The 13,539-nt window shown below is 41.8% G+C and overlaps 1 protein-coding gene across 5 annotated transcripts in view; it reads right to left on the bottom strand.

Annotated features, from left to right (window-relative positions):
* Nucleotides 1–13,539, bottom strand: part of LIMA1 (LIM domain and actin binding 1) — a 91,950-nt gene that overhangs the window by 33,403 nt on the left and 45,008 nt on the right. For all 5 annotated transcript variants that reach the window (XM_015470991.3, NM_001192754.1, XM_005206324.5 and 2 more), the window contains exons 3-4: nucleotides 13,313–13,358; nucleotides 2,758–3,222 (exon numbers count right to left, since the gene is read on the bottom strand). In XM_015470991.3, coding sequence (XP_015326477.1) covers nucleotides 2,758–3,222; nucleotides 13,313–13,358 — 511 coding nt within the window. The remainder of the gene's footprint in view (nucleotides 1–2,757; nucleotides 3,223–13,312; nucleotides 13,359–13,539) is intronic.

Here is a 13,539-nt window from a genome sequence, read left to right as displayed (position 1 = left end):
TTTATTCACAACGAGGTGTGCAATCTGGCAGGCAACCACAAAAGTGGAGCTAAAGCTTGGGTTAAGAATTCAAGATGAGAATCTAGTTTTGGAATACATCTTTTGGAGTCCTTGAAAGAGAGAAGACTACCCAAGGGACAGAGAAATAAAAAAGGACTGCAGAGGAGAGATCAGGCAGAAAAGTGGACAAGAACCATCTCAGATAAAAGGGAGTGAGAGAGACTAAGAAATGTGGAACTCAGGCAATTAACTTGGCCTCTTGTAAATAACTCTGATAAAAAAGATTTAGGCGATAAAGAGATTTGGATCACGTATTTCCATTATCTATGTGCTCCCTGACCCTGCTCAACTAGTTAGCTGAGATTCAGTCCAGTTCTCTAAATTATGGAGACAAAGATTCACATGATTTGTACCTAATATATTCACTTGTCTCAGAGAAGTACTAATTTTTCAGCTCTGAGGTAATCATTCTTACTTCCTCACTCTCGCTCCTGAAAAGATTGCTTAGTGTCTCTACCATATTTCTCAGAGTTTTCTTCCAAAGATCCAATTATGTGACTTCCTGATTAAAGCCTTATCCATACTAAAGCTGAAGTTATGTTAGCAATAACCATAACCTAGTTTCAAACTGATTAATCATTCCATAATCTAAAGTAGACAAAACTTTTTTTTACCAGTTTTATTGAGATATTAGACAAATATTTTTAAAGTAATCTAGGCTGTTGCTAACATGGGTAATGATGCTTATTTAGAAGCAGCTATAAAACCAAGGGCAGGGATGTCCCTGGTGGCCCAGTGGTTAGGACACTGCACTTCCACTGCAGAGGGCACAGGTTCGATCCCAGTCGTAGAACTAAGATCCCATAACCCACTCGAGTGTGGCCAAAAGATAGAAAACAAAAACAATGGCAGTTGTGTTTTATACTCTCTAAGCAGTCCATTAAAGGACAAATGACTATTTAAGCAGGAAGTTTAAAAAGCTCCCCCTCAAAAGGCCTGGTCAGTCTTAGAACCCCTCCATCTTCCTAGACCCAATAGCAATCAGGCTGAATGCCAGCCTGATCTAGTAGGATCTTCCTTTATATGAGAATTTTTTTTCTACACTCTGACCAGCCACAAAAAGATAGGCTTGTTCTAACCCATCTTCAACAGACATTTATGAGAAAAAAATCTCTTACCAGATCTTTACACATAATCAGCATTTTGTTTGCTGCAGTCCCAGTCATTTCCAACCTTAGGCCAGTTTTGACATGTACTAGCCTCCTGCACTGAATCTACATTGTGCATGCTGCCATGACATCAGCCGTCCTGCCCCTAACAGGGTCTGAGAGGAGAGGACTTACAATGGCGCTTTGACACACAACAAAGCCCCTTCCTCTCTATTTAGGATTTCTGACATTTTTTCCTTCCATTTAAAATTCTTCTTCCCATTTAAATTAAAAAAAAAAAAAATTTTTTTTTTTTCTTTAGTTAAGACCATAAAGGGTGAAAAGGGGAGTTGTCAGGCCTAGAGGACTCAAAATTGAGAGGGAAGAGAGTTTAAGAAAAGTCATAAAACTGCTTTGTGGTTACATCTCTTACCAACTGGTTTATGTTAAAATAGAGTTAGAACCCATGCAGAGAAAAGGGTTCTAGTTTTGCAAACCTTTAAAAATTCTTTCTACATCCTCAACTGATGATCGCCGAACACTAAAGAACTCTCCTAAGGAGAAAAGCGACAGGCACTGCAAGGTATGAGAAGGGATGGCTAAATCGCATCAAACGTAACTGAAGAATTCTAGGATGAGTTATCTAATTTTTGCCTCAGAAGAAACACTTCCTACCATTACTTCACAAATGTAGACATTTGGACCAAATATTTAGCTGGAAAAAAAAAAAGTCCACGTTCCCATCTAGATGTGATCTAGAGTAAATGATGGCTTTGCTCCCCATCAGATCTGTTTATTTCATTAGAATGACTGTTGTAACAAACGAACCCCATGCACAAAGCCAGATATGCAGGAAAGTATGAGAAAACTGGAAAAACTGACCAGCTCTGCGGCCCCTGGATTGTGTTATAAGTCACCAGCATATGTAACTCATTTTCTAGCTAAGTAATTCCCTCTGGGGACCTGGTCTGCACTCCACACTAAGGATCAAATTTCATTAGCAGTTGTAGGAAAATGCAACTCTGTGCATTTGCAAGTCAAAACTCCTGAAGGCTACAGCTAGTCTGGCTATTTTCATTGATTTTTCCAGGGATAGGATTTTAGCTGATAGAAAACATTTGTTGGAAGGCACAGATGAGGAAGTTAAGAAGAGAAAGGATTCAGCTAGCAAGAAGACAACTAAGCCTCAGTCTTAATGTTAAACTCTGGCCTTAACACGCAGACTGCAGCTGTGTCCACGCACAGAGAGATTCAGCAGTAATTCCACCCCCCAAAGCTACTAATGACAAAAGGCACAGGAAGACAAATTAAAAGGCCAAGCGTAGGAAAACACATAACCCAGACGACATCAAACTCTCTTCCTTTCTAGGTATCGACCTGAATCCCAGTGTGCGCTTACTTTCATGCGAAACTGGGTCACAGACCCAAAAATCTTAGCATTTCTGTAAATAATTCATCTGAGACGTTTTATTAACTACTCGTCTAACTTGAATCAAAAGACATACTGACCACGTACTCGCCACACTCAAACAATCTAGACTAGAAAAAAAGCTTTGTTTAGTTACTTGAATTGGCCTTTTTTCAAGTTTTAAACCCACCCGATCCTTACCTTGGTTTGAGTTGGTTCACCTTTCTCAAACATCATCTTCAGCCTGTTCAGCGGAACATTGTATTTCTCTATTTTGTTTGCAGTTTCTGCGTTTTCACTCATTTCGGGTTTTGCTACTTCATGTCTGGATTCTCCCAGACAGTTTTCCATCTTTTTATTTTCTGTTGAGTGGTCTTTAAGATGCTCACTGTCCTTGATGCGGGGGTGCGGGTACTTAGTAGGAGCTTCAGGAGGCGATCTGATCTTAGGTCTGGGTTGGACTAGCTCCTCTCGGTCAGCCTGGACCCCAGAGGCAGAGCTGCCCACCACTTCAGCGGGAGGAGGGTCGCCTCTGTGCCTGACCTCTGCGCTGCTGTTTCGCACTGAGTCTGGGAGAGAGTCGGCTCCCAGCACGGGGTTCTCCCACTTCTTCCTTAACGCAGTCAGGTTCCCCCTTCTAAAGTGCTGGGGGAGATTTTCAGCGTTCTAGAAGAACAAAAAGTGAATGCCAGTTATAACTTGCCTGCTGAAACCTTCAAACATGTTGTTCTTTGTAAAATGAAAGTTAAAACTCCAAGCTGCTCCTGCTCCACTGGCGTCTCCGACAGCTGTGAACAGTTACAGCCCTGCCACATGGAGAAAGCATCCACCCCAGGAGAGGGCGAGGGGAAGAGAGAAAAAGTCAGGAGCTAAAGCAGGAAGTGATAAAACAGGATAGCCTTATAAGGACAAAATGAGAAGAAAGGAGAGCCCAGATCTAATGATAGTTACATTGGAGACAAGGGATTTTTTTACCCAGAGATTAATGGGGAAAACAGAAAGAAAAAGCAAATTAACAGTTACTTTAAATCCTGTAAATATGTACTAATAAAATTTCATTATTACATGCCACAAAATTACGTGGTGAATCCTGCTGGGTTTTTTCTTTTAAATGAGACAAAGATGCGGTATAGCTTACACTACACAATACCAATAATTGTGGATAGTAGCATTAAGAATTGAAACTATTTGTGGAAATTTAAAGCAGCCACCAGACTTTTACATGTATTTGCATAAGTGACATATCATCATATGTAACATAATTTACATGAAAAAATTTTATTTTTACATAATAACTGAATCCTTCCCCACCCCCCACCCGCTGTTCTTCTCTACATGTTGGTCATGTATAAATTCTGTTAGAAAATTCACTATTTTCCAGACCTTTTGGTTGCAAAATAGCCAGGCTTCATATGAAACACCACTACTACTCCCTCTCTTGAAGGAAGGATACACATCTAAGACAATTAATTCCCTTTCGCCTGGGTCAAACTGCAATTAACTGATACATATAAGACATTGAAAACAATCTGGAAATTGTCCATGTTGCTCTGTAATAATTAGAGGAGACATGCTTGGTGAAGTAAAATTCAACGTCCCAGACTTGGAAAGCACTCCTAAATAAAGCAAGCAGCAGCGCCTTTCCAACAAAGCACAAACTCCAATACCTTCTTGCCCTCCATTCCTGCAGTCTGTGACTCACCGGTCTTTCAACTAAGAAAGGACAAACCAACTAGGACCGAAAGACTCTAGGGAATTAAACAGGATTAGCAGCTATATTGGGAATTAAGTCTCTCACCTTATTACTCTTCTGAATACACGATGAGAGCCACTTCAAGTAACACCAAGACTTGAAAAAAGAAACTTAGAGAAGAACAACTTTGCTTGATTTTTGCGCTTAAATCTTAGCTGACAATATGCTTCACTGGGGGAAGCGTGTATGGGTCAGAAATAGAAGCAGCATGAAAAGTTTGCTTGTTGGAAAAGAGAGAATTAAAAAACAGATTGGGTTCTATTCTTTTTGCCATTCTTCTCCATGCATGTGCATGGCTGAGTCCCTTTGCTGTTCACCCGAGACCATCACAACCCTGCTAATCAGCTATACCCCGCTACAAAATAAAAAGTTAAACAAAACAAAACATAAACAGGTCCAGGGGCTTCCCTGGTGGTCCAGTGGTTAGGAATCTGCCTTGCAATGCAAGGGACACGGGTTCAATCCCTGGTCCTGGAGGATCCCACATGCCTCGAAGCAACGAAGCCCGTGCGCCACAACTACTAAAGACCGAGTGCCTAGAACCTGTGCTCCACAAGACAAGCTGCCACAATGAGAACCGTGTGCACCACTAGAGAGTTGCTCCCTCTTGCTGCAAATAGAGAAAGCCCATGTGCAGCAACACAGGCCCACCACAAAAACCAAAAAATAAAATAAACAAATAAATCTTAAGAAACGAAAACAGGTCTGGAAGCTGGTGCTGCTACCTTAACTGCCAGCAACTCTCTCAGCTCTGGGCTCCATCCTGAGACACAATGGATGAGTCATCTGGGTCTCCAACTTCACCTGCCCTGCCCTGCTCAAACAGAAGCCCTGAGAATCAAAGTGGCATTTTGCCTTGGTAACTGGACACTACTTTTCTCAGAGACATGTGATTAAAGTATATTTATTGACATGAAAAGATACTCATAAGACACTTTTGAGTGGAAATAGCTATTTATAAGACAGCATGGGGAATTCCCTGACGATACAGTGGTTAGGCGCTTTCACTGCAATGGGCCCAGGGTTCAATCCCTGGTAGGGGAACTTCCCTGGCAGATCAACTGGTAAAAAATCTTCCTGCAATGCATAAGACCCCTATTCGATTCCTGGGTCGGGAAGATCCACTGGAGAAGGGATGGGCTACCCACTCCAGTATTCTTGGGCTTCCCTGGTGGCTCAGCTGGTAAAGAATCCCCCTGCAATGCAGAAGACCTGGGCTCGATCCCTGGGTTGGGAAGATCCCATGGAGAAGGGAACAGCTACCCGCTCCAGTATTCTGGCCTGGAGAATTCTGGCCTGGAGAATTCTGGCCTGGGTCACAAAGAGTTGGACACAACAGAGAGACTTTCACTTTGGGGCTTCCCTGGTGGCTCAGACGGTAAAGAATCTGCCTGCAATATGGAAGACCTGGGTTTGATCCCTAGTTGGGAAGATCCCCTGGAGGAGGGCATGGCAACCCACTCCAGTATTCTTGCCTGGAGAATCCCCAAGGACAGAGGAGCCTGGTGGGCTACAGTCCATGGGGTCACAAAGAATCAGACACAACTGAGCAACTAAGCAGGGGAACTAAGATCCTACAAGCCATGTGGCAAGGCCAAAAAAATGAAGGGAAAAAAAATGACAGCATGATTTCATGTTATAATACACATGTGCTGTACTCAGTCACTCAGCTGTGTCTGACAGACTCTTTGCAACCCCATGGACAGTAGCCCAGCAGGCTCCTCTGTCCATGGAATTTTCCAGCAAAGAATACTGGAGTGGGTTGCCATTTTCTCCTCCAGGGGATCTTCCCAACCCAGGTATCAAACCCACATCTCCTGCCTTTCCTGTATCGCAGGTGGAATCTTTACTGCTAAGCTACTGGGGCAGGCCTATAATACACACATATATTTATAAATATAAACACAGAATAGTAGTCTGGAAGAAAAGACATCCCAATGTTAACAGGTTGCCTCTGGGGATCATGGATTTATGGGCATTTGGATTATATTTTCTTCTTTTTTTATAATAAATGTGCTTTCATTGTATAATAAAAATAAATACAATGTCACACAAAAAAAGCTTCAATGGAATATCAAATAATTTTGATGTGATTTGTAAATGGTTTGAAAGTTGTCATTTCCACTTAACTTGTGATGACCTGAAAGAAAGGCATTTGTGTGATGGAGTATCAGCAACATCCCAAACAAAGACCTGGGTAGAAGACATCCTTTAGGGGGGCATTTTAACAGAGGAGTGAATGTGCTCTTTTATAAAAAGAGTTCTTAAGGATGCAAGTTCAAAAGTGCTAGGGCGGGAACAAGTAGGGGAAGGGCAGGGCTGTGAGGTCTGATAGCACTGAAGGCCCCAGACTCTGTCTTCACTCTTGGCAGCACCACCAGGTCATGTTAGTTGTCCAGGACTTTAGAGCTTGGGCAAGAAAAGATGGGGCAGAAGCAGTGGCTGTAGGCTTTCTGGGAAAGAAAGAGAAGCAAAAAGGCACAGGGCAAAAGCAAGAATTGAAAGCAGACTGGGCAGCACAGTGAAAAGAGTACAGGACGGAAGCAGCCTGGGTTATCATTGGACAGTGGGCTACAGGCCAGGCAACCCACTCCAGTATTCTTGTCTGGGAAATCCAATGGACAGAGGAGCCTGGCGCACTACAGTCCATAGCGTTGCAAAGAGTTGGACATGGCTGAGCATGAGCACGAGAATATATTTTCTTTTTCAATTCAAGTATAGTTGATTTACAATGTTGTTAGGTTCAGGTATATAGCAAAGTGATTCAGGGATTTTTTTTTCTTAGATTATATTCCATTATAGGTTATTACAAGATATTGAATATAATTTCCCATGTGTCGTGCTGTGCTAAGTTGCTTCAGTCGTGTCTGACTCTGAGACCCCATGGACTGTAGCCACTAGGCTCCTTTGTCCATGGGATTCTCCAGGCAAGAAAACTGGAGTTGGTTGCCATGCCCTCCTCCAGGGGATCTTCCCAACCAGGGGATCAAACCCATGTCTCTTATGTCTCCTGCATTGGCAGGTGGGTTCTTTACCACTAGCGCCACCTGGGAAGCCCCATAATTCCCTATGCTATACAGCAAATCCCCATCACTTACCTCTTTTATGTATCGTATCTGTATTTCCTATAATGAGCATATAATGCTTATATAATCCAGCTTCATCCAGCCAAACGACCCTGGGCAAGTTTCCTAATTTCTGGAAACTACCATACAGGGCTATTGTGGAGAATAAATGCAACTATACAAAAGCACGTATGTTGTAATTGACCAATAGTGGCGACTATTATTAAATGGGTGGCCCTCCTCACTCCTCCAGCCACACCTCACAATCATGATCAACAAACAGTATCCAGTCATCTCTCAAATCCTGAACTGGAGTTACAGTCTCTTATTGTTCTTTCTACTCTCTCTACAGTCTCTGTTGTTTCAGAGTCAGGTGGTGGAGGAGGGGTAATAAGGTGAAATTTTAGTCTATGTCATTTGCATCAAGGTTTTAACATTTTACCAAGTATTCTCCTAGAATAAGGCAGTGGGAAGTCAGGGAGGGTACAAGTATTCAAGGGCCCCACTGGTTGCAAGAAAACCCCAGCCTCCTTTCTCAAAGTGACATCCAGAATCCTACCCAGCAAGGCTGAGAATCTCTGTGGATGCTGCCTCTGGATCATCACCAGGTGCCTAAAACAGGATCAGGCACACTCAGAACATGCAACAATGTCCTTTCTGCAGGAACATTTGACTTGGAAGGGGCCTTGGATAAATCCCTTCCTCTCTTTGGGTCTGTTACTCCACCCGCAAAATGAAGAGGTGGGGTCAAATGAGCTTTAGTGTTTGAAATCTTGGCAGGGGAATCTTCATCTTAAAAGCAGGACGATGTCTGGTAGGATGCAGCAGTAGGCTGGAAGTACAGACCACTTGGATGCACAGCTTCCAAGGAGGGGGAGACATTTCTAGGCTAAGAGCTACTCAAAAAAGTGGCAGCCAGTCATTATGATGACTGTCCAAACAGCACAGATTTCAAGATGTGGCATATCCCAGGCTTGAAAGGAAACTGAAAATATAATCAATGGTGGTATTGATCATCTGTGTTTCTGTGTCCTAAATACAAATGGAAGGGGAAGAGAAAAGAAGGGCTCCATTTCTGGAAATCCAAGCTATCATGTAACCTGATCCCAGCATTTGCTAAAGAAACAGATTTACCCACTTGCTCCTGAATGTGTCTCTATCTTGCTTTCCAAGAATATAAGTATTCTTTCACCTGGACAGCCGTCGCTAATAAATTTATACATACATTCCACCCTGTTGTTCAGGAGACAAATTAGACCACTTACAAGTCTGGTAGATCTTAAAAGCAACCATCTGTCATTTATGGAAAAACTGGTAAGATCTGAATAAAGTCTAGTTTAACTTATAGGGTTACACCGAAGTTAATTTCTTAGTTTTCATAAATGTACCATAGTTATAGAACATGCTAGCATTAGGGAAAGGTAGGCTGAGCTTTATGGGAGCTCTCTGTACTAAGTTAATAATGCTAACTATAAATCCAAAATTATTTCAAAATAAAACATTTTTGTTAAAAAAAAAGCAACCAATCTTCAATGTTGTTTTCTTCCAGCTAGTGCTGTCTCCCACATTTCACAGTTAAGGGTCTTGAAAGCACAGTCTTGTGTAGTTGCTGTTCCTACCTGACTACTTTCCATTCCTTCTAATTCTACTACCAAAACACTTCTGAATTAGCACAAATCAGGATCACCAATTACTTCTTTACAATTTTCATTTCATTATCTTATTTTTAATTTATTACTTTTCTCAATTACAAAAGTATTTTTAAAAACTAATTGTGGGGGGGGAGTCATAGTCAGTATAGGAATATATACGCCTTGAATATATGCTTCAAGTTTCTCTATTTGACTCCTCTGCTCCTCCTAACCAAGACATCCATTGTCAACAGTTTGCTGCGCATGCTCTCAACTTTTCCCTTATTTTTATACAGTATCTTTTTTTTTCTACAAAATCATACTATACTTACTATTCTGCACATAAGTCCTTTAATCATTTAATGTGCTTTTGATACCTTTCCATGTTACATAAAATCTTAACCATATGATATCATACATAACATATGCTATATTATTATAATGGATGTAGATACCATGATTTACTATTTCCCCACTGATGAGTATCTAATTTTAAACATTTCAGTATTACAAAGAATCCTGCAATAAATATCATTTTACATTTATTTTATTTCACTTGTGTTTCTCAATGATCATTCCTACAAGCACAATTGCAGGATCAATGGGTATTAAACATATCCAAAATTTTAATAGGCATTGCCTAGTAGACTTCACCAATTAAAAAATCTGTCTACTGTTTGGGTTACAATTTATATCTCACAGTTATTTAAATTTATATCTCATTGATTATTGGTGAGGTAAAAGCATTTTTTTTTCGGTTTATTGTTTCTTCTTTAATCATCTGCTCACACCCTTTTACCTCAACTGCCCATTACAATAGACACTTCTCCTTTGTTTTATTTGATCTCTCTATAGCATCTGATGTTATTGACTGCTCCCCCCTTTTAAAAATTTCCTTCCTTATATAGTTTCCGTGACATCCCTTTTTCCTAGATTTCTTTCCATTTTTTTCTAGACATTCTTCAGGTTTTTCTTTTTAAACAAGTTTCTCTTCCTTAGTTCCTCCCTTATATAGTGGGGTCCCTCAAGATTCTGCCTTTTTAGGTCATCCTCTTTAGTCGCTTTACATATTTTTCTATAGATGATGTCTTTCACCCACCTAGATGGATGATCCACACCCTGTAACTCGAGCCAGATAGCTCTCCTTACCTATCAGTTCTACCTGGAAATCCTACAGATATCTTAAACTCATCCTTGTCTAAAGCTGAAGTCTCCCCTCTCCTCCCTTTACTCCTCACTCTTTTTCTGAATTTTCCATCTCGGTGAATGGGACAGCTATCTTTTCTACTGTCAGATGCGCCTGTTCTCTTATGCCTCCACACTGGGCACCTGCTGCTTCCTCTACCACTCCTTTGCCCCCTTTATTTAGCTAATTCCTAGTCATCCTTCAGGCTCAGTCAGACACCACTTCTTTTGGGACGTCTCCCTGGACATGACATAGTCCAGGTTATGAGTCCTTCCTAAATTCTCCCCCGGCACCTTGCATATTTCTTTAATATGGTACTTACCACACTGAGATTCTAAATTCTACTTTCTGGGACTCCTTGGTGGTCCAGTGGTTGGAAGTCCAACTGCCAATGCAGGGGACACAGGTTCGATCCCTGGTCCAGGAAGATTCCACACGCCGTGGAGCAACTAAGCCTGAGAGCCACAATTACTGAAGTCCATATGCCTAGAGCCTGTGCCTTGCAACAAGAGAAGGCGCTACAATGAGTAGCCTAAGTACTCCAAATACAGAGTAGCCCCCACTTGCTGCAATTAGAGAAAAGCCTGCACGCTGCAACAAAGACCCAGTGCAGCAAGAAATAAAATAAATAAAGATTTTTAAAAAGAGAATGCTATCTGATTTTAAAAATAAATAAAATAAATCCTACTTTCTAAACTCTAAGCAGTTCCTTGAAGGCGGGGACCACATCCTATTCCTCTTAGTGCTTTCGGGACACATAAAAGATGTTCCATAAATGTTTATCTCCACTTGTGGTATCAACTTTTGTTATCTGACTGTCTTGATTAGACAACCTAGTTCAATCAGGCCTTTAGCCCATCACTACCAAACAGCACAAAGTGACCAATGATCTTCATGTTGCCAAATCTGATTGTCAATTCTTAGCCTATCTGTGCGTTTGACTCGATAATTTGCCTTTTGAAAACACTTTCTTCACTGGACATCTGGTACTCCATTCTCTTTTTTTCACTGCATCTCACCAGCTGCTCCTTCTTAAGTCTCTTTTGCTGGTTCTTCCTTCTCTCTCCAACCTTTAAATGGCAAGGTGCCCCTGAGCTCAGTACTCAGACCTCTTTTCTAGCTACACTCAATCCCCAGGTGATCTCATCCATTTCTTATCTTTACAAACCACTGATACTTTGATACACACAGATCTCATCTCCAGGCTGGATCTCTTCCAATTCCAGATTTGTACATCCAAGCTCCTATTTGACATCGATACTTGGAAGTCCTAATAAAGAATTACATTTAACATGTCCAAAGCTAAGCTTCTAACAAATATTTTCCCTTCTCTAACTTGTTTTTACTGCCACCTTCCTGATCTCAATGGCATTTTTCCTGGTGTTTGGGCCAGATGCATTGTTGCAATTCTTCCTTTCTACCTTCAGTATAAATCCTGACTACTTCTCATCGCCTGTAGAGCTCCTGTGTGCTGTGCTATGCTCAGTCACTTCAGTTGTGTCTGACTCTGCAATCCATGAACTGTGGCCTGCCAGGCTCTTCTGTCCTTGGGATTCTCCAGGCAAAAATACTGCAGTGAGTTGCCATGCCCTCCTCCAGGGGATCTTCCTGACTCAGGGACTGAACCCACATCTTTTATGTCTCCTGCATTGCAGGTGGATTCTTTACCCACTGAGTCATGTGGGAAGCCCATATAGCTATGACTCCAGTCCAATCCATTATCATCTTTTGCCTAAATCACTGCAACTGTCTTATAATTGGTCTTCACGCTTTTGCTACTGTTCCTCTAGTCTCTTCCTCCTCTTTTTAAAATTTCAGTCAGATCACATTAATCCTTTGCACAAACCCTTCAAAGGCCCCCATTTAATCAGAATTAAGGTCCATGTCCTCACAACAACTGGACATGACATTTCCCTTCCTGTTCCTCAAATACATTTAGGATGTTCTTGCCTCGAGGCATGTTCATGTGCTCTTATCTTCTGCCTGAATTATTTTTCTCCCAAGCTCCTGTCCTCAGACCTCTGCTCAAATGCCTCCTTGACCACTATACTCATCCCTCTTACCTGCTTCATTTTGTTTTATACCTGCTACATCTTTATGGTCTGTCTCTCCCACCAGAATATAAACTCCATGGGGGCAGAGATGTAGTCTGTATTAGTGCCTAACGCAGTGCTTGGCATACAGTGGGCACTCTGAATACTTGCTAAAATGAATGAGTGAAAGGAAAAAAGGAATGAAGAAAAGAGAAAGGGGAAAAATAACAAGCGAGAGAGAGAGTAGGAAAGAAAAGAAAACCAGCAGTTGAGTGAAGTGATGGTAAGTTTTCTTACAGTGCACCAGAAGGGCTCCATTCTCGAATTACAGGAAAATTGTCAAAGACCCAGTCAGCACTGCCCCCTTAGAGAAGACAAAGTGACAGAGGCATGCTTTGCACTCACTTAAATAGGTTAGGTGCTGAAAACTGCCAGGAGGATATTTTTGTAATGCCAGACAAATGAAGAATTCTTGCCCAAATATGTGAGGCTTTTCCCCTCATATGAAGAAATCAAGTAAGATTTCAAAAGAAATACACTACCCAGCCAAACTGGAAGTTAGCCAGCGGGAAAGTACAAAATGGGTAGAGCCGAGAGCTGGTTCTGAGGTTTTGGCCTTTGGTGGATCCTGCTGCTAAGAAATTTGCTAACTAGACTGGGTCAAGAAGTTTGCTTTAAACAAAGAACCCAGGGGAACGACAACAGCTGCACAGCTGCTACCATTTAAATGCAGAGAGACTTTCTGGTTGTTTGATTTGGAAAAAAAGAAACAGCCTAGGAAGCCCTGTCTCCTGATTTGAGCAGAAGCAGTAAGCCATTTTATAACCACAAGCAAAGCACTTGGCCTTCTGTCTTTCACTCAACTCAGGAAAGAAAAAGTGGCTCAAAGGAGAACCTCAGGGAAAAAATAAGATTCTCTGCACCTGAGCCAAGTTCTCCTGAGCAAATGGTTCAGCAATGAGACCAGCCGGCACAAAGGCCCGGCTCAGCTGACGCAGAGCCCACAGTCCCGCGGAGGCTGCAGGGGGCTGGGCCACATGAGCTGCGACCACGAAGTTCCACGTGTCGCAGGGCTTCCAAATACTTACACTTCTTTTCTTTTCCATGTTTGCTTCTTCCGCTGCTTTCTGGTACCTTAGAGAAGAGGGGGGGAAAAGAGAATATCCTCAAATTAAACTTAAATTTTTACACTTTCAAACTTCAAGAAAACCACTTCTGCACACCTATCTCTGCCAAGGATTATCATCAGTCACCTCTATCAAAAGCAGAGAATCGGGGCAGCCCTCACTTCCTGCACTGTTGCAGTCAACTGCTC

Source organism: Bos taurus, chromosome 5 (assembly GCF_002263795.3).
Source record: "Bos taurus isolate L1 Dominette 01449 registration number 42190680 breed Hereford chromosome 5, ARS-UCD2.0, whole genome shotgun sequence".
Lineage (NCBI taxonomy): Eukaryota > Metazoa > Chordata > Mammalia > Artiodactyla > Bovidae > Bos > Bos taurus.
Note: the sequence above shows the minus strand (reverse complement) of the source record. Positions and strands in the feature narration are given on the sequence as shown.